This window comes from Echeneis naucrates, chromosome 24 (genome assembly GCF_900963305.1).
Source record: "Echeneis naucrates chromosome 24, fEcheNa1.1, whole genome shotgun sequence".
Classification (NCBI taxonomy): Eukaryota; Metazoa; Chordata; class Actinopteri; order Carangiformes; family Echeneidae; genus Echeneis; species Echeneis naucrates.
Genome location: NC_042534.1, coordinates 4822764 through 4850421, shown reverse-complemented (window position 1 = coordinate 4850421; position 27658 = coordinate 4822764). Strand labels below are relative to the sequence as shown.

The window sequence follows — 27658 nt, the reverse complement described above, 5'->3', positions numbered from 1 at the left end:
TCTCACCTGTAAAGGCTGCCATGGATTAGTTGAGTTTCATGCTCGTGCAAACAAATCACCCACACCACTGGTAATATACAATGCGATGATAGAGTAATCTCCAACAAGAACAATGTTTTTGTGTGTTGTTGCAAGGAAACCTTTTGTACAGCAGAAAATAAGAAAACTCATGAACAATTCATAGTGAGAAAGATTTTATATACGTGGCTGTAAATATTTCAGGTATTATTTATGAACCCAGGAAACAACTGTTTTGAATTCAAAATCCTCGTAACATGAGATATGGCAGGTAAAAGGTGCCTGCTGCGATATGTATATTTTGTTTAACAGTCATTCTGATCCAGCTTTCTGCTCCCAATTTGTAAACTTAGATCTAGTAGAGCACCACTAGATAAATTGAAGTGGTTTCTTTGTTAATGAGTTGTAATTAGCAGGGAAATTTCTTGTTTCTCCAGACATGGTGATACTTTTCACTTTACTGGATTTCAGCACTACCAATTTGCACTTTATATCAGTACACAGAGGCTTTATTATACTGAGCAGAGCCCAAATCTCAAGTGTTGCCTCTCTTCGCTTCGAGCTGCTGGGCTTTAAAATATGATTAACATATTAAATCCTGCACATAAACTAATTAAGAAAGTGATAGGCAGGAGTGTTTATGTGGAGGAATGAACTTTAAGCAAAAGATCCATGTATTAATTAAGTGTATTAATAGTTGGCAGTAAATAACAGAGAACAAAACCAAACTGTGACTGAAATGGAAAACATCAATATGTTAAATCTTTCTTGTTGCTTTTTTATCTTTAACATTATATAAAGTTCATCTGTGAAACATATATATTGTTCAGTTCAGTTAACCATTCTGCAGTGAGGAACCATCCACTCTCCCGGCTCCTCACTCATGTGCTTGTACTTTTAATGTTGAAGTAGGCAATCAACAGTGGAGAAGTGCTTATATTAGGAGGTAAAGAGCAGAAGGTCAGTGGTTTGATTCACAGACATGCTGATTTGCATTTTTTAGTGTCATTGGGCATAACACTAAACCCCAGAATGCTTCTGCTTGTGTGTGTGTGTGTGCGTTATTTTTGGGAATAAGTGTTGTATGAATGTCGTTCAGGGCTTTGAGTGGTAGATTGGAAGAGCACAGCATCTAACAATATAATTTCCCACAACCAACTATCCTGTAGACAAAAATAAAATAATTCCTTTTAATTCCTTTCATTAGAAGGAGAAAAAACTAAATTCAAACACACATTTCAGCCGTACTCTTGCCTTTGATAAATAGTGATTTAAATATAATCAATGCAAAAGTTTTATCTAATTTAAAATTATCCAAAAAAAAAAAAAACACAAACAAAATATGCCACTAAAAACACTTTCACCTTTTCATCTTCTCAATAGGCTCCTTGTGAGTGATAGCATCTGCAATTAGCAGACAATTTTCTGCTAAATTCTGTATAGAAGTTCTACCGTGCTACTTTATATATATATATATATATATAAAATTTTCTTTCAAAATGCTTTTTTGTCTGTCACTCAGTAAAAGAAATGGCCAGGCTTGTCCATTCCATCTGGCTGGAGAAATGCAAGATAACGAAAGAGGCCACAGCTCAATGCCACCTCACTTTCACTAATAAATTCCTACTTAAATGTAAATGCAAATGACTCATAAAACAACAACAAACCCACAGATACCGCTTCAATAATGGCAAGTTGACCAAGTCCAAGTTGCCAACTTGTAAGGACAACTACTTAACGGTTCATCCTCTTCTCCCACAGGTACATGATGTTGATCAACGGAAAAAATGAAGTATTCATGATCGATAGAGACAACTCAATCTTCCACATAGCAAACCTAGAGTTCCCTTTCCGGAAGGATCCACGTGTCCACTTATCGAAGACTCTACTGGATGGGGTGAGTCTGTATTCTTCCTTTTGCTTTATTTTGAAATTGTGCCATTTCTGGAAATTGGCTGCAGATCCTAAAAGCTGACCTGTTTCTCTCTTTATTGAAATTGCATATTGCCTCCATCTCCGGCCTAGTATCGTTCCCATTCTGCCCCCACTGCTCAGTCTTGCAGATAATTGACATCAGTTGCCAAAACTTCGGTGAAAGAGGAGCATGTTTCAGTCTTAGTGGTGGAGCCTGTCAGAGACAGCTGGCAGGAAAATGATCGTCCACGTCCCGGAGAAATGGCTAATGAAATGTTTTATAGTCTGTGTGCCGTGGTGTAACGCTCAGCAGTCAGTTCCCTGGGCGGCGGCAGCCGACTATGACTTATCCATCACTGTAATGCCAGGCTCAGACTTGTATTGGCATGTGCGGCCCTGTTAGTTCAACCAGCTCCCAGCTCTCCCAGCAGCATGTGCACACGAGTCATTGTCACTGTCCGCTGCTGGAAACATAGGCAAGCAAATGTGCTGTTTGTTCATGTAGCTGGCTGTGATTTGATTAGAAACATCTTGCAAAATTTGTTTGATATTCCAGCCCTGGAGACAACAGATAAGTTGCCTGTCATTGTTTTTGTTTTGTTTTTGCTGTTTTAGCAGCTCTGCCTGAAATAAGTTTGTGCTTGCTCTTGTTTAAACAGTTGCTGATTGATGCAGTGAATTAAATTTCCTCACAGAGGCAGGGCATCTAATTGCAGCGTATCAGAGCGGATGTGTGTTTAGATTGCGACAAGCTTTGTTTTGACTGGTCTGTATTCATGTGTTAATGCTTCTGACTCTCAGCTCGGAGAGGCTGTGTTAAGCTGTGTATGGTGAGCCCCATTCAATGTTGTGGTATAGTTTTCAATGAGCTTTTCATCAACTGGAAGTCTCATATTGTTTGGATGTGTGGTATAGATTGAACTGATCCGGTCACATTAGTGTGTTTTCTGTGTAACAGCCTCCTGGAAGGGAATTTCCCCTGCGTGTTCGGTCCCTTTTGTCTAGTGAGATAGAATGATGTCATGAAACTGGGCAGTGGATACCAAGACTGATGAAACCCTGAGAGTCCAAATACTCCAAATAGTTACCACCAGCAGCTGGAGAGCTGAGAACAAAGATTGTTGTCACTGCGGCGCTAGGGCACAAGCAGTCAACTGTTCATCAGACTGACAGGTCTGTCAAACTGTGACTATCATTTAATTGTGGTGGTTAACTGCCATAGCCCTAATTATCCCCGCCCTTAGCCCCACCCAGATTTTCTCCTCGTCTGTGAACTTTGGCTGGAACATTTTCCACAGGATTGTGGTCCAGATTTGAGTATTCCTCATCAGGTTCTGGTCCACATTCAATACAGGCACATATACGACAGAACAATGTTTGTACAGAAACCAATTGTTTTGGACAAAAAGCAAACTGTACTAAACAATTCATGTCTCATGATTTTGAAATTAAAGCAGATTGTGGTTTGTGCAGTCCAATAAATATTGTATGATTTTGATAGAAAATTTAACTTAGAAAATGATACCAGCTCAACATTGTTGGAGTTTACAACACTGAGCCCAGATGGAGCAGCATCGGTCCAGTAGAGAGACATTGCTGTCTGGGCCCACTTTGTGAAGGAAATGAAATTAAAATGGTGCATTAATTAGCTTTGCCAGGAAAGCAGTCAAACATGGTGCAATATTTAGGATAAGCTATCCGGCCTGGCTCTATAGCTGAGTTCCTGGATTCTGAACAAGCATACCCCGAATAACAACTTGATTCCATTGCACGGTTTAAATTTCTTATCTGGCCTGAGAGAGTTACAACAGTGCATGACTCAAAATCTTTTGTTGGCTATCAATCTTAGGTCACACTATTTTAAGTAAAATCATTTTGTCATCTGAGTTGTATTACATGTTTGTTTACTCTGGTTACCCCACTCTGTGCATTTCAGTGAGCTGAGTGACAGCAGAAGGGAACTTATTCAAATTTAGCACGAATAACTGATTGGAAGTTGGTTGCCAAAGGTCAGAGTGACTTCAGGTTCTTATAAATCAGAAGTACCGAGGGAATACTTGGAGCAGAAGTTAAAATATCAAGGTCACTGTGACATCACAAAGCAGGACTTTGGCTGTAGATGACAACCTGATCCTACAGTTATAAAACCATTGAACAGAAATGTGGAATAGGGTGATGGCATTTTATAATGAAATGATCAAAGGTCAGCTTCATTGTGAGATCATAATATTCACCAAAAACTCTTCTGGCCCTTACTCAATGCCATCATTCAGTCACAGGAATGTGTGGCCATATGTCCAGCAACTTGGCTGGCTGTCACAGACCCACAACCATGCAGCTCCCAGTTCTGATATAAAGCTGAATCATGAACTAACATCTTAGCTGCTGCACCTTTACCTGTTACAGCAGTAGGCTGCCATCACCTGCATATATAATGGGGAGAAAGGGAAAACTAATCATGTATCTATTCAGTGACCTGCACCAGTGCTGCACCCGACCCTCAACTTGAGTCTTGCGTAATGTCTATGCAGTGCTAGTTTTGCTTCATGTCCTCACACCCACACCCACCCAATTCCCTGCTATCCTTCCCATTGCAACAGGCATCTCAGGTCTTCCCATCCCCTCGTGTCCCCATCCTGCATAACTACTTTCTCACAGCACCGTTTTAATTTTAAGATGACACACGTCCACCTCTGCTCTTTTTACCTTTTTTGTACAGCTTCTCCACTCCATCGTAAATCTTTATCTTGACAACTATGTTTCCCTGTGTCTTGTCTTTATCTTTGCAGGAGATGATCATCGACAAGGTGAATGGTCAGCCAGTCCCCCGCTATTTGATATACGACATCATCAAATTCAATGTGAGTAACCCCAGCCTTTTGAGAATGTGTTATCTCGTCTCATAGCCTCTGAGCCATCTTCTCTGTAAATGTGCAAGGTCAAGATCTAAGAGAAAATAAACAAGCAGCAAATTGGGAGCATGACATAAACACTGCAGCGTGTCAGCAGGTCCTGCTCCTTTTGTTTACTGTCCAGGCTCTGCACTATTTCTGCAGAGATGATGGGGGTTTTGAGCATGATTAAAATGACCCCACGCTTTGTTATACACGGGGCTTTACCATAGCCTGACCTTAACCACACTCTCTGCTGCATCTGACCCTTACTGAATATTAAAGTTTTTGCTGATATATTTTTTCTAGCTCCTGATATCTCTCAGCCCTAAAATGTCATTAAACTTTAATTGACAGCATAAGCATTTGGTCATCTCAGTATTGTATTTGGTAGACCTTATCGGTCCATTACTGTCCATTATAGTCTGGTAGCATTAATTGCCCTGGTGCATCTGAGCATATTGAATGCTCTATGCTATATGTGTGTGTGTTTGTGTGTGTGTGGAACAGCAAATTTCTCTCATGTTATTTTGACTTGGCCAGTTTTGCTAAACAGCCTGAGGGCAACATTACAGAGCTATTTACTGTGAACAGTCTTGTAACTAAATGAATTCATCTTGTGTTGCTAATGGCGAGCAGGCAGGCACAAAGACAAAATAATTTACAGTTTGCCCATAGTAAACCTGTGCTCTCTACCTTATAAAAACTTGATAAGTACCTTGGATGAGGTGAGAGGGGAGATGTTACTTCGGCCATTGTGTTTCAATGCCTTTTCTCCAACTATCACTGGATCACACAAGCAAATGGCTCAATACAGGCTCCAGAGGTGAGGGGAACGCCTTGGTAGAATGGTGGAGAGGTTAGCAGCTCCACATGGCTCCCACCGAGCTGCCACTAAAGCGCTGCTGTATTGATCCTGGCTGGCCATTATTAGCCTGCTCCATTATACGCACTGGGCTGCTCCTTGGCACTGAGGTTCCAGCCCTGAGACTGTGGTGGGAAATGCAGTGGTCGGGACAAGACAACACCTGGTATGCTGTGGATTAGAGTGTAATATGAAATGTGTCTCTTCTCTCTCTCTGAAGCTGTGTGTGAAGGAACAGGATTTTACATGGTTTTTGATTCATATAGTGAGTTAAGACTGTTCAATGTCATCCTACAGAGATGTTTTATGTCAGCATCTCTGCTAGCATGTAACTGAATGTGATTGACTTTGACTCTCACCCAGAGGCATGGAGGGAAATTTCTATTTGTGCTCTCCCTTCAAAGTTTTAAGAAATTGCATTTTTCTGCCAAGTTCTGCTGCTTGTCAGTCACTGTCAGCTCCCCCACTGTGGGGGAACTGTCAAGATGTGATGAAAACAACAACAATTACATGTGTCCTTAATCTTCAAGTTCTTCTGGAAAGCTATTATCTTAAAATAATAAAACTGTGGAGGTTTGAGTTTGACATCTCTGTATTTCTCTTGCCATTTTGATTGACCTTGCATTAGGTGCAGAATTCGACAAGATAATTTGCACAATCAGATTAAGATCAGAGCACGAAGTGGTGCTGATAAAAATTCACTGCAGAAGCTTCGACCGTAGAGACAGGGACTGCTTTACTTGCAACAGCTCCAATTACTTCTGCTTCAAGGGTTTATTCACAGTTACAGTTTGTGGCTCTGCAGGACTCTGCAACCTAAGAATAATCTCTGGGCTGCATCTGTCCTATCATAACAAAAGGCAGCATCACTCTTTTGTTGTGGCTCCTCTGCAGCCATCATACTTTACTTTTGGCAGTTTGTGCTTCTCCAGCAGCCAAACAACTACTTTACCTCTATTGTAGGAGAGACTTTGCACGTCACACCTCATTTTATTGGTTTGAGTGAAAGAATCAATTAACATTGAGGTAGCTAACAGTAATAACACAGAACAACCAACCCGTTGTGCTGGGAATATATTCAGCATTTTGCCTGTTATTATGACATCAATTTCCACCTTCATTTCCATGTTGAACATATGGTTGAACATGTGGACATCGATTAAGTAAATAATTAGTTATTTTGGGGATAATTATTCCCAATTGTAGCTGTGCAATCTGCTTCAATTATCCATGTTCCTTTTTCTAATGCTTTTTGGGAGCTTTGTCTGAGCGGTAACCCCGTGTCTGCTTTAAAGTGACTCATACAGGAGCAGAAACTGCACCTCAGGGCTCTGACAGCAACTAGGGAAAATATCATAAATTGTGATGTACAACCTGTCAGTTTGCTGTTATAGTCACCCAAAGCCAGAGATAGATCCCAGCTCTTTGTATTGATGGGAGGTGGTGAGGTAAAATTGTGAAAACTAAAGGCTCCTTTTGTGAGAAAGGTTCCTCACATTATTTGTGATTTGGCTCTAAAATATGAGTTGAATATCTTGGGGGCGGGGAGGGGACTGTGTTCATGTCTTGATCTCACTGTTAATCACCACTGGAAAACATACAGGAACTTTTATAGTGATAGCAGTTTTCATCCCAGTAAAAACAGCATATTAGCAAAAAGAAAAAAAAAGACCTTCTGATATTCCTTCAGTCTTAGTTGGGCTTGTTTGATGCACACAGATTGGTAGAATGTGGTTATTAACAGTTTTAGGCTAAAACAGCTTAAAAACCTGAAATGTTTTTGTTAGAAATATCTCGAGGGAAGCTGCACATTAAGCTTCTGCTGATTTTTGTCACCAGTGTATAAAGCCATTAATCCCGAATTATCCCAGATAGTCATAAAGCTTTCAACAGTATTCCCGGCGCAGTTACTGTTGTTGTCTGTTCTTGAATTCAGTCTCTCCAGCCCTTTTTTGCAGCTCTCTGGTGTTCAACATTTCATTCATTCATTCATTTTCTACTGCTTGTCCGTTTCCGAGTTGCAGAGGGTGCTGGAGACAATCCCAGCTCGCATTGGTCAAAGGCAGGGGAACACCCTGGACAGGTTCTCATAAATTTATTGGCTATTTATTTGAGTGTTTGGCATTTTGATATGAAACAAACACTTGAAAGAAGTGCCCATTACTAAATGCCAAAGTTGAAATGTTTAAATTACTTATTCTTTTCCTATAATGATCCAGAATCCAAAGATGTCCATATAAACCCAGAAATATAACAAATTGCATGCAATCAACTTATCGGTCAGTTTTAAAAACACATGGAAACGGTCTCTTTAAAGACAAGGTTACTTTCTCTTCCATGATCTTTTCAGTTCAAGTCAAATCTGATGCTGAATAGTCTGTCCGAGCCATCAGATTTTTTTGTTTTTTTTTTTTAAATACAGTTCTGGGTTAAAAAAAAATAAACTATGATAACAGCGAATATGAAGACGCGCTAGGAAATACCTGCTGGCAACAAGTTTGAGAGTTACACTTAACTATCATGACAGACGAGAGAACCACTGGAAGAAAAGCCAACGTGATATCACGGATATAATTATTTACATTGTAATGATTTCCCAGTAATGTAGGATTGATGAGAGTCATATCTGCTGTGTTTTCCTGTGGAGCAGGCATTGATAGCACATGCCTTGAATCATCCACGCTTACATCGTGTTCTGTCCTGATGACACAGCTGACAGATGGTGTACAGTGTGTGGGACATGATACCAGCTGTTGCTCCAGGAGAATACAGCTTGGTTTCTGCAGTCACCCTAAAAGTAAAAAAAAAAAGAAAACAAACAAAAACAACAAGTCTTCAACGCAATACCTCCATAGTTGTTGCCTCTGATCTAATTTATTGTTGATGAAGTGCTCTAATAGAGTTCTTTGTGCCGCATTACAGAAACAGAGTCATCCATTATTAAGTTGGTATTAAGAGACACGCTGGCGAACGTCCAGCAAACTCAAAATGGGCATCCCAGTGGTGTCATAACAGACCAGCAATATGGTTTGATCAAAAAAAGTTTAATCCCCCAAAGCCAAAACACTTTTACATACATTGATTTAAGATAAAGAAAATCAGCAAATATGTAACCAGAGGATGTTTAGAAATGTTACTCTTGAATAATCTAAAGGTCTAATTGGTGATCAAAATGCTTTCAGATTCATCTCCTTCAGTTTCATCTCTAAATTTTCTAGCGTTCTGATGAGTCAAGATGCAGGAGCAGACTTGTGCTCAGTACATCATTATCGTCTTAATTTTTTGAATTGGTGTGAATCTTTTTGCCATTGGTTTCTCCTGAGGGCTACATTTAGTAATTTAAAAGTGTAATTTAAAATATTCCTAATATCTAGATGCATATACTGCAATCAGAAGTAAAGCAGCCATCTTTTATACCATAAGGTGTAATGAATGTGTTGTTTGTTGTTGTATGCTTGTGTGTGTATATAAAGCATTACTGTCTGAAGATGTGATTAAAGGCGTTCTTTTCATTTTCTCACGTATGACCATGTGCTTAAAAAAATCCTTCTAACTTCTGACTGAAGAGACAGTGCAGTCTAATAATTTCATCTAACCTTAACTAATTGTTGGTCATCCACCTCTTCACTCACTTTAAACAGAAATCTTTTTCCAGGTCCCATCTCAAATAATTCCTTAGCAATCTCCAGAGAAGTGGCCTTTACCAAAGAGTAACAAAGCAGAATACAAATGCCCCCAAGTCACCCCGTCCTGCTCAACGTCTCTCAATACAGATCAGGAAATATTGATCCATGACATGCAGAATAAAGCCTGAAATGCGTCACCATGTGTTTTTAATCTTTTATTTTATTTATTTTGTAATACTGTTTTCACAACAGTTCAGAGTGAAATATTAGCATTTGATATGTTTTGTATTTATATGTAATGCTTTGATTACGTCTTTTTGAATTTTTTTTTAATTAGAATCTCTTGAAGACAAAATGTGTTGAAGTTTTCTTTGAAACCAAACTGATGAAGATAGGGAATTGTTTTTGAATTTCTGACTTGTAAAAACATTTTCTTTCCAAAGTATGTGGTACTAAAAGAATCGATATGGAATTGATTATAGAAGTGCCTGTTTCCTTGCTTAGTTTGAGCTGCTTTTTTCTATCTCTGATAAGTTGTGCGAAATATTAAATGCCAAATTCTTGTCATCTATTTATTCCATCTGGCAGATTTTCAGAACTCACTTTTTCTCTTCTTCTTATTCTGTGAGTGATTTCTTTTTTCGCGTTGACAAAAGTGGAATCTCTGAGTCATTATGTTTAATAACTTTGTCAACTGTGAAATGGAGATATGTGGTGGTTTGACCGAGCTGTACCAGGATGGTTTCATCACAACTCCTCTGCACCATATAACACTTAAAAGTAGTTATAGAGTCATATTTGGCTGCTGTAGCTTCTTTATTAATATCCTGGGGCAGAAACTCGTGCAGTGTTGTTTTAATTTTTTTGTTCTCTGACACAGACGCTGTGCGGTCCACCAGATGGTTTTGGTGGCACCTTTGCCTCTTCCTTAGTGGCTCTGTCTGTCTGAAAGACAGTGATGTCTGAGGTTGCTGCGTTTGTCTGTTGAACAACTGTGTGTGTGTGCGTGTGCGTGCGGCTGGGGTGGTCGGTAGGTCTGCTGTCATAGTAACAAAGAATACAGGATTCCTTGGAGTTCTTGTTAATGAGCTCCAGGGCCGAGTGGAAAATAAATGCGTAAAAAATATACCAGATAATACTATGGATGATGAGGTTCATATTGTGCTAGTTTTATTATCTATTCACCTGTTGGATTACTTTTGATTCAGTTAGTTTGGCTAATACAGTGTCAGACAATACATCCATAATTTCATACTTACCTATCTTAGATGAAAAATATCAAATATATCATGGAGAAAATTAAAATGAATGTTGGGCCAAATACATAATTTCACTCTGTACACTTATTCCAGATCTTTATTCATACATATAATTTTAGTTGTAGTAAAGTAAGTAAAGAGGTATCAATTCAGTTATACTGATGACAAAAAAAATTTATAATTCCCACAAGCTGCATTTGCCAATTCAGTTTCTGCCTAGTGACGAATTTATTCATCAATTATTTAATCCCCATTGTTCTTTCTATTTTCATCACCGTCTTCGTGTCAGGTCTTCAGTTATCCTGGCACGGATGTATAGGTCTATTTGTCTACTTATGAAGTTGAAGTAACAGTATTGCCATGGCAACATATTGCCAGCTCATTTATCTTGGATTATTAGTGAAATATTTTTTCCAGAAGAGATTTATTTCAGCATAGATTGACTTCTTGTTATATGCAGTGTTTCCTCTACATTTATTTAGGAGTGGTGGGCCTTTTTTTATTTATTTATTTATTTATTCATTTATTTTTATTGTAGCAAATACACCACCGCTGCATTCCTCCACCTTCACAGCACAGCCTGGTGATGAGTGCAACGATTCACGTTATCATTTAAAGATGTGCATTTACTATGTTTGAACGCCTTCTTTCGTTTAAAGTCGCTGTTCGCCAAACTTAAAATTGATGGTGATTTATTTATTTATTTATTTTTTTAAATTTTTTAAATAACCCGATTTTATAATTTCTTTTTATAACCCTTAATTTTATTGTTTTATTTATTATTTATTTACTTTTTACATTCAGCCTATGTCTGACAATGGAAATGGCTGAGATGTATAGGTTGTAGTGGTTGTAAGGAAAAAAAACATTTTCAAATGGCCAGCCAATAAATAGGTTGTCAAAGTTAAATCAGCAGTCTCTGTTATTTGTTTACACCGCCAAGGCTCCCAGAGAGCCTGCCCCCGCTGCTGAGAGAAATCCTAGAGGAATGTAATATAAATGTAATGTTGACATAAACTCCTTTTTAGGGATGTGTTGTCGTGTTGATTTTGTTGCTATTGTGTTAATTTTGATAACCATAACCTTGTAAAGTAATTTTCATAATTTTACAATGACAATGAGCAACCTTCACAGGGTACATGTCGAAATGAGTATGTGTGTGTGTTTCAGGGACAGCCTGTTGGCCAGTGTGATTTCAATATCCGGCTGTTATGCATAGAAAAGGAGATTATTTCTCCACGGATGGAGAAGATGAAGACTGGACAAATTGACAAAACCAAGGAGCCATTCAGTGTCCGGAATAAACCTTTCTTTGACATCCATGCATCACGGAAGGTAAGATTAACCAAGTGTTGTTTTGTTTTTTTTCCCCCCAACTTCCTCTTTCTCAGTTATTTCTTCCACTGGTCCCAGTCAGTCCATTTTTCATTCTTGACACAAAGATCCCAGACACAAATAAACTAAAGATGTATCTAGTAATGAGATTCACAGGTCAGTAATGTCAAATATTTATTTTTTTTTTTTTTTTAAGGAAATATTTAGGGCAACAGGTCTTTGCAGTTCTTCCCAAGGAAAATTAGTCTCAGCTGAGCATATATATATATTTTTTATTCATGTTGGACTTCAGCCCCTATCAAGGTCAAGGTCAAATGTTCATGTTACTTTTTTGGGAACTTTTTCAGGAACTCAGAATGTTTATTTTGACCAGGTTCCACCTCAAAAAGCCATTGTTTTTTCATTTAATACTGCTTGTAGCCCAGAAATTGTGGTTGGTGTAGTTTGCAGTCCTGAGTATTATAAATTTGCACACATACGTGAGCTGTTGCTGTCAGTGCCTTTATGTGTATTATAATTGACACCACTTTCTTCTTCCTACTTTCTTCCTTGTCTGTGCGTGAATTCACATTTTGGCATAAGTACAGTCTTGTGAATAAAAGGCAGTGAAGCTTCACAATAGACTGCTGATGTAAATCATTACATGCATGAGCTTGCAGGTATAAGAAAGACACGATTTGATAGATCTTTTTTGGTCGTTGCCTGTTTCCTTGTATTGTTGTAATTTGCTCAAAAATTCCAAGAACAAATGTAAAGTGCATTTCTGATAATTCTGTCACTTTTTGAGGGCTTTAGTTGACAAGGGTTTTTCTTTTCCCTTTTTTCTCTGCGCAGTGAAGAAGTTCTGTACTGTTCAGTACAAGGATAGCAGAGCTATTATCCTCTGAACAACTGTAACGCTCCCTTTAAGGCCTGCACTTGTGCTCTAATGTCAAATCTGTGGGAGGTCGGAATCAAATTAATTCGTTCTTCGTACGTTCTTCTTGGGCCAAGATCAGTTGAAATTCTCAGCACTGCACATTCACAGTTGATCAAAGTATATGAGGGTGTGCCACATGATTTGATCTCCCAACGCTGCTATCTGGGTGTTTTTGTGTTCTGTAAAGTTCTTGGTATGAATGGTTGAGCTATGTCTGATCTAACCTTGTGCTACCCACTACTCGAAGAAGGAAACACGAAAGATCACCCCCAACCCTTTGTACTTCATGTTGATGATACCCTAGAGATGAAGTCACTGAAACTAAGTCTGGTGTCTGACTGCTCTATTGTGCTGTGCGGTGACCATCTGTTCCCCATACAGTGGTATCTCTGTTATATGGGACCATAAGAAGACAACTGGAATCTGGCTCATTAATTCAAAGCAACACAACCCTCCACTGCATGGCATATCCACCAGAAATTCCTTTTGGGGGATATTTCAGACACAGGCTAGAGTTGTTGCTCGGCTGCTGTTTTTCATGTCCGACACTTACATGTTCACGCCGCCATTTAGGATCATTCATTCTTTTTGCTTCCTCCACTTTTCCAATTATCTTACAAAGGTCCCATTTTATGTAGCAGGATTTGTACATTGGAACAACCAGATAATTAATTTTGGAATTTCCCCTAATTTAATAAAACTTGAGCAGTTGCTGGTGCCTGTTCTCGAGTTAATTGCATGTGCCATGTTTAGTTTTGCACTTACGTTGCAACAGTAATTACTATTACTTCACTCTATTACTTTATTTAACTGGTAGCTTTGTTGGCATTCATCTGATGTGAACCTGGCCCCCTTACTTACAATAAATACTGTCACTGCACTGCACTGATTTAAAATTATCTGTCCTCAGTTTAATAGAACTTATGAGATATTATAGTTCCAGGTTTTAAAGTATAAAATAATGTATAAAAGAAAAAAACTATAGGAAAAAAAAACTGTGTGGTTTGAAGGATTTTTGTATCCACAAGGCCTGTACATAGAGCTCAACACACCCAGTTCTGATGCATTTCACGTTTCCCTTTTTATTATGAGCAAACCTCTAATGGGTGGCAAATAAGCTCTTGTGTAAACATTCCAATGTGTGCCAAAAGAAATTTGTTTGTTTACTCTGTAGTGCACCTGTAGAATAACAATTATGACTTGGGGCATGTTAATTCTGGACACTAGATAAACATCATTTAGCAATCTCAATGTGGAGAGGGCAGCCCGGCACCATAGTGGTTAGCTCTGTTGCCCCAAAATAAGAAGGTTGTGGGTTCGGTTCCAGGCTCTGTGTGGAGTTTGCATGCTCTCATGTTTTCCTCCAGTTACTCCAGTTTCCTCCCACCACCCAAAGACATCATGTTTAGGTTGATTGGTGACTCTAAATTGTCTGTAGAGCTGAGAGTGAGTGTGAGTGGTTGTCGGCCGGTCTGTCTGTCTCTGTGTGTTGGCCCTGCGTTGGACTGGTGACCTGTCCAGGGTGTACCCCCCCTCATCCAAACTGATTGGCTCCAGAACCTCCTGCGACCCAGAAACAGATAAGCTGTTGAAGATGAATGAATGAATTAGATAGAGATGAATTTGCTCTCACACAGTGATGGACATTAATAAGTTAGCCAGGGAGTGTATTTGGCAGAGATCTGTCCATTCCTTTGAGAGAATTACAAATCCAGTCAAGAATAGAGTCTGTGGTCATTTTCTTGTTTGCTAAAAGCAAAGGCATTTGCAATTTTCATAGAGAATCTGTTTGAAGTGGAATTTATTTCTCTCTTTATTTCTCTCAATGAGTTTTAGAGTTTCATAGTTGCAATTTCCATAAAGAATTTGGATTTACAAGTCAAAACACTCAAAGTTTAAGTTTTCTTTGTGTGCCTTTGATTCACAATACAGAAAATAACCTGAACAAATTTTAAAATGCTTTTTGTTGCACTCTCTCTCATTAAACTTGGTTTTTAATCTTTAGGACTGAAAATACGAAAATCCAAAGCGTTTTTCCTGATAGATGGATTATTTTGAATTTTAGACAAAATTTTGATCCCATTTAATCAAATGTGAATATCCAGTTTCCCCTGTTGGATGCTTGTTAACTGATTGTCTTGAGTTTTGAATTGTTACTTGTACAAAACAAACCGTTTGAAGACGACCCTCATTTATTATTTTTGAGAATTTTTTATGGATCAAGACAAATTGATTCAAAAAGAAAATGACTGAGTTAAGTTAATTAGGAAAATAATTGCGAGTTGCAGTTTGAATTGCATGTCTCAGTTGTCCTGACAATACCAAGTGAACAGCGTGAACTTCAGACTTTGATCTGCTGCTGTCAACTTATCTTGCACAATATTGTCTAAATAAAATATGTTTTTCCATCTGGATACAAAGTGACAGTTCATTTAATTTCTTGAAAAAGTGACATTGAATATAAAGTGTTTGTAAAAGGCTAACATTTCCAAAGTACACATGAATTGATGTTCTGCCATATCCAGATTTCACAAAGCCGCAGTCACAAAAGCAAATTAAAAGGCTGTTAGTTTCTTTGTCCTTTGCACATTATGTAGTATCCCTCCCTCAAGTATCGTGTCTGCGAAGAGAACTAAGGACTAAGATGAAAAACGTTTCCCCTCCTGAGATGGATATCTACAGTCCACATCACCAAGCAAGCCCCAGGCGTCCAGACAGTGGTGGTGCTGGACAAGAAGGGAATAGGTTTTCTTAGATGAGAGTAGATTTCACGTTGAAATGCTCTTTTGAGATTGGATTTGAAAGAACACCTGAGAAGTAGCTATCTAGATACTTTTTTGAGATTTCAATCTTTTCATGGAGCTCAAACCCAATCACAGTGGGTGAGATGAAGGTGGAGCATACGTCCTGAATACTAAACAGCCGAAAGACTTGGCCTCCTTGTGAATGGTGACGTGAACAGTTCAGGGTCAGTGCACCATGAAATGACAGTCGCCTATGCATATAATAATGCTTGTTTTGTTTGGTGAGCAGATTTTATTTTTTAATCTGTGGAGGGTGACTTTTTTTTATTATTATTTTCAGGTAAATTCGTAGGATCCGTTTCTTTATTTTCCTGTGGATTTTTGGGGGCAGGGGCATGTTGGTAGGAGGCTAATGCAGGGTTTTCTGGACTTTCCTCTCCACTCCAGTGTGTAACAGCTCCTGCTCGGGGATCCTGCTGTGCTCCCAGACCAGATGTAATCTGGGATATGTAATCCCTCTGAGTTCTGGGTCTACCCCCAGAATTATTCCCAGTTAGACAGGCCAGGAAATATTCCAGCCCGGGAGGTACCCGGGAGGCATCATAATCAGATACCACCTCAACAGGTTATTGGGTTATATCCAGCTATTTTCTGATTCCCCTTTTCTTTTCAGTTTTGTATTTTTGGGTAATACTTGATGACATGCCAAGCTCCTGATGAGGTTGGCTGTTATGTGGCCCTTTGGCTGCCTCTGCATGATAAGCACCCCAGTTTTTTCAGGAAAATGGCAGAGAAAAAGGCAAAAACCACCATGTTATCATGAATTAGCTGCTGTAAATTCAAAAATAATTCATATTAATTTGCTTCTTGCAAGGAGAGATATGCTCTAATTTTTTTTTTTTTTTTTTTAGCTAGCACAATTTAATGTGTTACATAGCAGCTGCAGCAAGGTTTGTCATTATCATTGTCAAACAAAAGTGAGCAGGCAGAAGTCCTGATCCTAGAGAGTTTGACGATCTGCAGCCAGAAGCACAATGTACTCCTGACGCTTCAGCGATTTCGGTCATCTGCAACAGTTCGCAAAGTGCAGTAAACAGGCTCATCTCATGGGATTTGTTTAACATGACAGTCAGAGCCATGATGAGGCCAGGTCCTGCTTTTCCCATTGAAGCCGGTTAACAGTGGCGAGGCAAGAGGAAAAAAAAAAAAAAAAACTCCTCCCAACAGCATGTCTTATTAGCTGAATGTTGTGAGTCTGCAGCCTCCTCACTGACCTCACACCTCTGTTAGCTGTCAGGTTTCCTGCTGTTGAAAAGGGAAAAGTGAGAAGACGATGGTGACTGAAGTAAAATCTGCCTTACTGGCCTGTAAACCTACTGTGTTTTATTTTGTTCTTATTAACAGAAAGAATGTGGGATCTTTTGGCATAGACTGTTAATATCGCACAGCATAACTGAATGTCCCACTTCATTTATGAAATTCGCAATGCAATAAAGCACTCATCAGCCTGCACCTGTGGCCTGCATAGTACAGCCATCCTCCAGGGTTAAGTTCAAGAACAAGCTGCACTTTATCACCTGCATTGTCTCCCTCTCTTCTGCTGCACCCACTCACAGAGGGGATACATGTTGACTGTTGTGTAAGGACTTGTGCTGCTTGGAAGAACACACGACATGGAGTCGATGACTAATGTTTGTTTACCTCGGTTGCTTAGAAATTTTTTAGTTTTCTCTAAAGACTCCAAGACATTATGCAACATCTGATGATGCATGGCACATCCATACAGTAAAGGTCGGACTCGCCAGAGGGGAGGAGAGAGTGGCTTTAATATGTAGTGGCTGTTTTTATTTGCTATGCCTCGCTGATTTCCTTGTGCCTTGCAGGGTCAGTTATTGTATGAGGGAAGGAACATGTGTCTTCCAGGTCAGGTCAGGATTTTATTTATTTATTTATTTTTTTTGGTTTGTTTGTTTTCCTTGGGATGTTTTCTGTTTTTATTCTATGTTTCGCCAGCCTCCTCGTCACTCAGCCTGTTGTCTTTCCTTTCTGTTTGACCCCTCCTGGATGTCATCCCTCCGTCTAAACCAAAAATCATTCTTAGATAACCAGCACTGCTGCTGCTGTACAAAAAAAGGTCCACATTCATTTTTCTTGAAGCACTATTTTCAAGGTATTGCATTTTTAATAATGTCTGTGCTCTACTTTGAGTTTCTCCTCAATGTACTATATATATGTTTTGCCCCCCCCACCAGTTTCCTCAACTCCATTAGCTATCTTGCATTTAAATTTTATATCCATTGACAAAGCTTTGGTACTTGGTAGCTTTGTGTTTATCTGGAGAAATATACTGTTAGGTTTTACTGTTTTTAAGCATAATTCAACACACATTTTACAGTAATACTTAAATTTACACTCTATGGTTGGGACCATCACTGTTTTGAGTGAGGAAAAAAATTGTCTCTTTTCTTTTTTCAAATTGACATACTGTCATTATCACTTCTCAAAATGCAGAGAAGCATCTGTAATACTTCTCTTGTGCACTCCCTAAGGGATTTTATTCGTGTATACTGATACACTTAGAAGAAAACTTAATGTAACATAGTAACGTTCACATCACCAAGAAGTGGCTGTCTGATCTCTGTTTTTTCATTAAAGTGAAGTAACAATTCATCATCATTTAATTTACTAAGTTTCTGAAATGCAATTATAACATCGTAATCTCATTTAATTGGGCATACAGAACTGGCCTACTCCAGTCAACAACACATATGAAGTCTGTGCAGTTGTTCTTGTGTAGAGGTGTGTTATCACAGATAGTGATGTCAATCAAATTTTTGGAAAACAGTTGAATGATCTGATTTGCATTTGGCTGTGGCAACATTGTGACTGATAAGTAGATTGACAGAAAATTAATCAACAACTTTTTGAATAACTCATAAATCATTCATAAATTACAAATAATTCTTGTTAGAATGACTTGAATCATAATAATCATAATGCGGAGTAATGGAAGCTAATCATAATAATTTGGACAATACAAGTGATTCAGAGAGGTCCTGCCATGGGCATATTGAAACAGCTTTCCGCCTTCTTATAGTCTAATAGTCTTATTGTTCCAGGAAATTATCTCCACATTGTTTGGTAATGAAAATAATCATCAGTCCCAGTTTCAGCTGTCAATGTTTTTGTTTTGTTTTTTTGGTCTATAAACCTGTATTACAATTTTGTGATACAATTCAGCACATCTTGATCATTTAGCTTTAACTTCCAACCACATTTACTGAAGCTCCAATTTAAAAATTTTCACAGACAAGGTCCTCTTTTAGTGCCTCTGTCAGACAGCACAGATTCAGCCTCCTAGCTGTTGACTGTCTGCTGTCTGTATCAGTGTCACTTGATCTGTCTGAGTGTGCGGGTTCTGCTCGGCACTCCTGTGCACTTGTGGTTGTCAGTTTATGCTTTCTGTCTTGGAGAAGGGCTGGCAGTGTGGTTACCCTGCAGTGGTCTAGCATTAGCAGTGGCTTGCAGTGCCCACATTATATTACAATAATTATTATTATCTCTTTTCTGCTACACTATCTTGTGCTCCCTCAGCTGTCTCAGTTGCTGGTCAATGATTTTGTAGTTAACTGTTCTGATTGTGTTTCATTGTGACCTCAAGCATTTTTACACTTTGTGTGTAATTTTTACTCACTCTACTTGGAAGAACACTTTGTTTAAAACCTGTCAGGACTGTTCATTTCCTAACAAGTAACTAAATGCCAGAAAATTGTCAATGATGATTAATCATCAATAAGTAATGCGTCAATCAGCAATGCAGATTGTAGATAAATATAGATAATAAAATAATAATTTGTTGCAAATTTGCATATTAGCTATGGTTTCTTAAAAAAAAAAAAAAAAAAAAGTGTTTTACTCAACCCCCATCAAATCCAGTTGGCCTTTCATTTGTGAGCTATTCACATGTGCTCATCCCAAAAGACCAAGGTACTTACTAATTGACAATTTCTCTGACATCTGACTTTGATGGGGCCCTTTACTTTTTTAGATGAGATGGACATGTTCTGTTTGTACTTGAAATTCTGCTTCTTGGGCCTCGACTAATTCACCCCCTGTTACCTAATCAAGAGGGATGACAAGAACCAGGGGAGAGAGAGCAATGTAAGCTTGATTAGAACTAGGGTCAGTGCTCTTCACGTGCCAGTCCAAGGGAAATGCTTGAATGCTGTATTTGTTGGTTTTATTTTTCTTCTGTGATTGAGTTTTGAAAGAAATGCCTGTAAAATAGTAGAATAGTAAAATAGAAACACAAACAGTTTCTGAGCTATACTGTAAAATCAAACACAGTATTCATGAGTTGATGAACACTCTCAGAGCAGTGTTAATTAAACAATGTTAAATAAATACATATTGGATCTTATTATGAATTTCATTGCATTGATTTAATTCCTATTAATTTCATGGATGGATAATTTAGTTTTAGTCATTTAGTTAATCCTGGTCACTCATCAATACACCTGTCCAGTTCACCACAGGCTTTTATTACACCACAGTTCAATTTCACGCTGTGTCCTGCTATTTCTCATCATCCTGGACTGTTCTGGGCCTGTTCCATCCTTTATTGGTTTAATCCTCCAAGTGTTAATGTCTCTGTTCATCTCTCCCTGTCATCACAAATGAATGCAAAAAAAAATTTAATCTTGACGGCAGATGTTATGAAATGGGGAGGATCCATCAAAAGACATTTTTTCCTAAGATGTTTAACTCACCCCAGACTTGGTAACCTTGTTTGACTCCAAGCCAGCCAGTGGTTTAGCAGCTTTGTCTGGATACTCTGATGTGGGTTTGTTCATATAATAGGGAGCTGCAAACTGGATTCAGAAGGCCATTCACATTAGACTTGAAAGGAGCCTCCAGCAACAGCCCTATGGTCTGTCTGGAATATCAATCTATCCCCTCTGCCTTTGATTCCACCCCCACACGTAAACTTCCTCAAAGCTATGAGGATGAGCTGAAGACAGGAATATGCAAAGGCTCTGGGAAGGGAAAGTACATAATATTAACCCGTTATTAGTCCAGGTGTGCTGTGGAAGAGCTTGTGACACTGCATAGAGAATGAGTCACAGAACTGTTGTTAACTATTGTTAAGGACTGCATGCTACATTTTACTGCTTATTTGCATTTTCACCTTAAAAGCTGTCGACTCAATGAATTTGTGTTTGGATTTGAAATGTGCAGCCTTACAATTCTGTGTCTGCAGACAGACTGTACAGAAATGGCTTCTGCACTCTTGTAGTATTGCGCTTTTCTGCATTTGCATCTTCAATCCCTGTTGTTGTGGTGATGACATTTGTCTGTGTGTGCTCTGCTAATTGCACATTGTTGTGTCATTATAGTTATCCCATGGTGGTGAATAACACACCTCATATGATATCAGGCTATTATAAAGCCAGATATTATTCATCGCTGTGTCCTTCTATCAAATGAGCCCAGACATGAAACTCTGGAAAGGAATCTGGTCCGACTTCCATCACCCTGACATTCAATCACTCTAGGGGAAAAATATTGCTTTGCATGTTAACGTTTGTATTTACTCCCCAAGCGCTTCCTTTGTCCCATTTCAGCCCTGGAGTCTCCAATCCAAGCTTGATCTCTTAATGGGGCTTTGCTGTTCACCTCCGCCTACACAGTCCTACTGTACCAGGCACAGCTTTGTGTTTTCTTCCTAAAAGGGTTTACCATGAAAGCAGGGTCGCCGCCCCCTCTCTGCAATATCGCTCCAAGGAACTTCCTCACTGGGGGAGGATGTGTGAGTGGAAGTCTTCTTTCTGCTCATCGCTCCCTCCAAGGTTCACTGTGCTCGATGAAGGTGCAGGGTGGGTGTGTTAAGATGGCAGGAGAACTGAAATGGAACTCCCAGATCTAACGCCTACAAGCCTTTCCCTCATAAAAGCAGCATTTCTTTTCAGCCTGGCTATCTCCCTTCTCCATGTCAGCATGATTGTCAGGCTTTGTGTGATTTGCTGAGACTAATTCATTCTGGAGCGCACTCATCTTGCGCTGCTTTCTTTGCAGATATGACAGAGAACACTTTTGAGTTGCTATAGATAAATGTATCCAGTCCTTCTGCGAGGGTGACAATATTACTTTTCTCCTTGGAACAAATATTTTACCATTAAAGTAAGTTGTGGAAAAGTAAAATCCTTCAGTGGTTTAAATATAGAAGACACAAGTTATTGTACCCTATAAAATCCTGCACACTGGTCTCATTCAATTTCCCATAGTTTTTTTTTTTTTTATGACTTTGACATGTCTTTACAGTGTGGTTTTTCTCAGCATAATGCTTTATGAATAGCCCTGTGTCTCTTAAGCAATATATCTGTGTCAGTTATTTCTATTTTAGTGGCATTTAAAATCCATAATTTCCCATAAGACCCAGCACAACCACTGTGGGCGATGTCTTCTCAAGTGAGGGGTTATTGCTAGTTAATACTAAGATAGTATGGCTTAAATTTTGTGCTTCTGCAGTGCTGGTAAACCTTAAAGGTTCTCTGTGGAGGTCTATACCACTAGTAGCATTATCACTGTTGTTTATTTGTTTAGTTTTTTCATTCTTTGTTTTTAGTCGTTCTCCATCCCTGCTGCCAGTGTTTTAACCTCTCAGGTAGCAGTAGATTATCATGACAAGAAGAAATCGATTTTATTTATTTTTTTTTAAGATTTTTTTTTTTTTTATTAGACTACAACATTCGAATTCTTGATGAAAGAGACGCAGAGTAATGGAAGCTAAATAAACAGATGCCAGCCTGGACATGACATCAGGACTTTGAATCGCTTTAGATTCCCACTAATAATGAAGACAAATGTGTGTTTAAATCAGTTTCCTTTGTCATCGTTGCTTTCATAATATGAATAAATGTCCTATTTTGCAGCATAAATTAACTGATGTATTGTGCTGCAGTAACTCTGCTCTAAAGAGAATTTCTGCAAAAGACTGAATGTCATCATAGATTATTATACAGAAAGCAGCTGAACAGACCTATTTGGTATCATGGTGGAGAAAATACATGGGTCAGAAGCATCTTCTACGGGAGACTGTTTTCTTTGACATGATTTGCCAGCCTTGCACAAGTACAGATATAGTTGTCATATTACATTCTTTCTTTGATGTATAATTGAGGTTATAATTTGATTTGTCTCCAGGCAGCACCAGAACAGATGATGAAATCTGTCACCTCCCGCGTAGTGAATGTGTCGTGGCTCTGATGATTGTTGACAGTCTTCTTATCTGCCACGCACTTTCCCATCTCCTAGTCAACAGGCACTTACATTGACCATGACTGCTGATTGAAATGACACAGCTGGACGATGAGTGCAGAGATGCAGGGACTGTTGATTAAAATTTTATGATTTCCTTTATCATCTCTCGCATTCACACAGGAGACAAGATATACTATAGTTTTAAAAGCCCAGTCTGAGTATACTGCTGCTGCTCCACTTTTCTGTATCTTACATGACTTAAAGTGCATTTCTTTCTGTTTTAGTTTATCTTTATGGCTTCTATATGACATCTGATATCCACTGTAGTGCACTAATGCATCTGCTTTCTGTTTTATTGACCATTTCTTGCTTGCCTAAATATATTTACACCCTGCATGAACATAAAGAAAAGCAGGGGATGGCTGTCAAGTTTTTGCATTAAGGATTTAAAAAAATAAATAAATCAAATGCTGACAAAACTGCTGATGGAATAATAATGTAGCACTAATGGTTGCCTCTTTTTCTGTTCTGCAATTGCTCGAGAGAACGACAAAAAAATTTATACTTTTGAATAATCTTCTTGCTGTGCTGACCTGTTCCTCTTAAAATTATTTAACCTAAATTACTTGTGTCTTTCTTGGAAATGTGGAGACACTGAAAAAAAAAATTAAATGAATTCAATTCAACGAAATTGATACATTCAAAAAGTTTCAGGCAATAAAACTAAAACAAACTAAAACTGTGAGAGGAACTGAAGAGATGGATGATTCCATTTACAGGTTTCCAACCATTTTCCATTACACAAACAGAGTCTAATATATAGGGTTCATGTGGTTTATTGCAGTAGAGGATGGAAAATCCATAATTGTTTGTATTTCAGAGCTGTAGTCCTTGTTGTGTAATAGATGGTCAACACTCCTGACACCACAACTATGAATCTTGAAGGTTGTTTTATTTATTTATTAACTTTTATTGTAAATGTGAAATTCTTAATTACAAAGGAAAGCTAGTTAATTTCTTTGGCAACTGAATTTTCCGCTGGCTGTTGTAAAGTGCAGCATCTCTTTAACCATCTACTCTTACCTCAGACCTTTCATCAGATTCAGCTGTGTAGTTACGTGTGCTCAGATTTCATCAGCAGATACAGTGTTGCATTACAGATGAGCATTATCCAAGATATATGATATGTTTTTAGATTGATCCCCCACCTCCCCCCTTCCGAGCAGCGCCGCCAGGTTATTTTTCTTCATGTCAGCACTACATGCGAATAAACATGTCAGTTTGGTAATCATTCACAAATACATCACATTTTTATTTTGGTAAAAAAAAAAAAAAAAAAAAAAACAGAACACAAAATTAAAATATATATATATTTGCATTACCATAGAGTTATAGTTTCATCTCATAGCTCATGTTCAATTTCGAAACATTGATTTGAAGACCTTGAATCTCAGGATTCTTGGTATTTCACTCTTTAGCTTCTCTTTTGAAACCTGCTCCTGATGTTCAGCCTTGGTTTCTTTCATTGAATGTCTATTATTGCGCAGTATTTTGAGTTGTTTGCCTGATTTTGTTTGTAAAGCTGCCACAACAAGAGAACATAGAACATAATGAACCCCCAGGAGCGCACACAGTGATCATGGCGCGCAACAGGACCAGTACAGAAAACACAAAAGGGCAACAACACAAAGGACAAAGTGAACCTACAACAGAAAGGCCTTTTTCAGGTTGTTCAGCACGCTGATCCTCTGAGAAGATCAATGTTTAAAATTAGGACGCAGAAGAGAGTTTTTATTGTCAGGTATCAGTACAGTCACTGAAACTTCCTTTGGTAATCATTGTCTTTAGAGAATAAGCATCATCAATCATCTGGTTTAATTTGTCCTCAGTATCAAAGTAATCCTCTGTACATTTATGGTATCAAACCATGTTCTCCCTGTGCCTGCGTGGGTTTCTTCCAGGTACTCCAGTTTCGGTGGGAGGACTCTAAATTGTCTTTAAATTGACTCTAAATTGTCTGTAGGTCTGAGTGTGAGTGGTTGTTTGTCTCTGTCTGTCTCTGTGTTGGCCCTGCGATGGACTGGTGACCTGTCCAAGGTGACCCCCCACTCTTGCCCAATGTGAGCGCCCACCGGGACCCCGGAAACAGATAAGCGGTAGAAGATGAATGAATAAATGTGGTAGTTGTTGTCATGGCTAACTCGGCTCAATGCTAATGATACAAGTCATTCTAGTTTCAAGCAAAGGGAGGTAAGACAAAGACTTATAACTGGGAATCAGCCAGACAGATGTTTTTAGGAGGCCCTTGGGGGAAAGTGCAGTTGTCTGGGGGCCTCATAGTGTCAGAGTGGGGACCTGAAACCAAATCGCAAAATTCAGTCAATCAGTCCACAAGCCACCATCAGTTGTTCTGGTGCTCACTGTTACTGGCTTCCTTTTTTTTCTATTGTTCAGTTATTTAAATTTTATTAAAATATTCTGGTTATAAAAATTGGTTCATTTGCATTTATTTTTCAAGGTATTCAGAATTATGTGTTTGAAATTCAGTGGTGCCAATAATTCTGTCTGGGACTGTACTAGATGGCCTCACTTGGGGATGAGTTTAATTGTTGCATTTTCTTGTATAGGGGTGACATTTGGAACTTAAGTGTAAACTGAAATCTAATTTATCCAACTCTGAGGTGACAAAATGAGACAAGTTCTGATTAACATATATATTATTATAGTTTCTGGCAGCAAATAATATAATCATATACAACTTTCCTGCTGATGGCATACCTTGACGTTCCTCTCATAAGAATACAGAGTCATATACAGAGTGGAGAGAAAGAGAATTTTTAAGTTGAACAATATCTTCATCTGTTTTTATATGCAGTTATATCCAGTCTAATTTCAGTCTCTCTTATACCCCTGCTGTTACTGCCGTGGCTGTTGTTATGCTTCATGATGTAGAAAACCTTTTATTGTTGACTAGCTCTTTCACATCTCTCAGGAATTGTTCATATCATATGCTACTGTAGTCCCCCCCACTCCCACGGCAGCTTTGGTATTCAATGGTTGATGTTAATGGAACAGATGAAATCCACTCTCCAGTCATCAGGAACTTAATGATATTTTGCTATTCCTGTCCTCAACCTGGTCTGTCGAGATGCAGATATTGATCGCTTAGTCATGCGTTATCACTCAAAGTGATTTGTGCTTAGTTTCAGGGCTAGATGGATTAAAAAAAGAAAACAAGGTATCAGACTTAGTTTGTCGCTTTGCTTATGCAGTGATGTTAACATTCAATATTTGCCTTGCGTTTTTGGGTTCAGGTAAAGTTAATAGCCTTAAGAGGTGTAACTAATTTTATTAATCAGATTTTCCCAACTAAAACTTCCAGATATTCATCTTGTTATTGCCAATTTCATGTGGTTAAACTGCTTCCCTTCCTTTTTTAAATGTATTTTTCAGCTACTGGAAGGCAGCTTCACAGCCCAGGTCAGCCATGAAGTTGACGGCCTTATCTTCCAACCGTGCGGGGTAAGCATCCATGAATGCATGGCACTCTGTCATTTTTCCAAGCTTCCACGGTCTGTCACCACAAGTTTATTGTCAGGCACAGTCTTTTCTTTCACCAGGCTCTGATAGGGGACCAGACAGCTTGTCACTACCACCTACCATTTGTCAGTCTACATATCAGTCTTGCCCGCTGTTATTTTAAAGGAAACCACCCTCCTACATGGATCCACACGAACAGAGACCTCATTGTAAGATGCCGTGCACTAAGCCCAACACATGGCAGATTGTGTTACAATAAAAATGGCCTTGGTAGGAATACCAATTTACTTGGTTAGAGGAGCAGAGAATCATTTTTATCTCTGGCAGTACGACTCTCTTTTCTTCTGGGATGGATTCAATGACCCATGTTCCACTTTGCACTGTATGAAATCTTCTTTTGCACATAGAGATTAATGCAGGACAGTTCCCTGCATTGGATATGAGCCCAAGTAATATAAAAGGTAGATATGCTGATTTGAATGCTGCTTGTGAAAACGTCACATTATCCCTAACGGTGTATGCATACTAATCTAAGTTTGACATGTGGTACTACTAATTTGTAGTGCTCATGTGAAGCATCGGTATAAGTGTCAGCATCTAATCTCTGCTGCCGACTCTTTGTTCTGCAGCATCTGTCTCATTCTGATGTTTACTTGCTTTGGTTATCTTTAAAATCTCAGGAAAATATGTTAATCAGTCAGCAAGAGAGAGGAATTAACTAGACGTAAAAGTTAAGGCCAATAGGGGGTAATGATTTTAATTATATCATAAGACAGTTCGAAAGCAATTATGATGAAGTTTTTATCAGTTGGGGTTAGGACACAGCAGAAGTAAAAGAACTAACAAGTGCATTATTAAAAATGCATTCAGCAGTCCTTATGTACACATGCTAAGTGGAATCTTATTACTGTGTAAATAAAAATAACCTCTGCTAATAATGTTATTTAATTTATTTACACGTTTTATACACCAGAGCTTTTGTTTTTCGTCATTGGCAAACCTTCAAACATGAAGGTCAAAGGTGCTGTGAAAACTTTCTTACTTTAATAGAAGCAGCAAAAGTAGCAAAATGGGTTGCTACTGGTCCCCCACCCCCCCAAGTTGGATTGTATCCAGCTTGTTGAACATTTCTAGAGGCAAAGGTAAATAAGAGGAGGGTACTCACCTACTGCCTCACAACTCAGCACGGTGCACGTCAAGAATAACCCTGCTCTGGCTCAGGTGATTTGACACTGACTTTGACTTCTCTGGTTGGAGTATGTCTTCAAGTGTGAAATTAATTTCATT

At 38.7% G+C, this 27658-nt stretch overlaps 1 protein-coding gene across 2 annotated transcripts in view; it reads left to right on the top strand.

Moving 5' to 3' along the window:
• The window catches only part of rngtt (RNA guanylyltransferase and 5'-phosphatase), a 69775-nt gene that overhangs the window by 17218 nt on the left and 24899 nt on the right, over positions 1-27658 (top strand). The window contains exons 9-12 of one of the 2 annotated variants that reach the window (XM_029496888.1): positions 1780-1915; positions 4722-4793; positions 11744-11908; positions 26285-26353. In XM_029496888.1, coding sequence (XP_029352748.1) covers positions 1780-1915; positions 4722-4793; positions 11744-11908; positions 26285-26353 — 442 coding nt within the window. The remainder of the gene's footprint in view (positions 1-1779; positions 1916-4721; positions 4794-11743; positions 11909-26284; positions 26354-27658) is intronic. The other variant, XM_029496889.1, reaches the window with a different exon arrangement.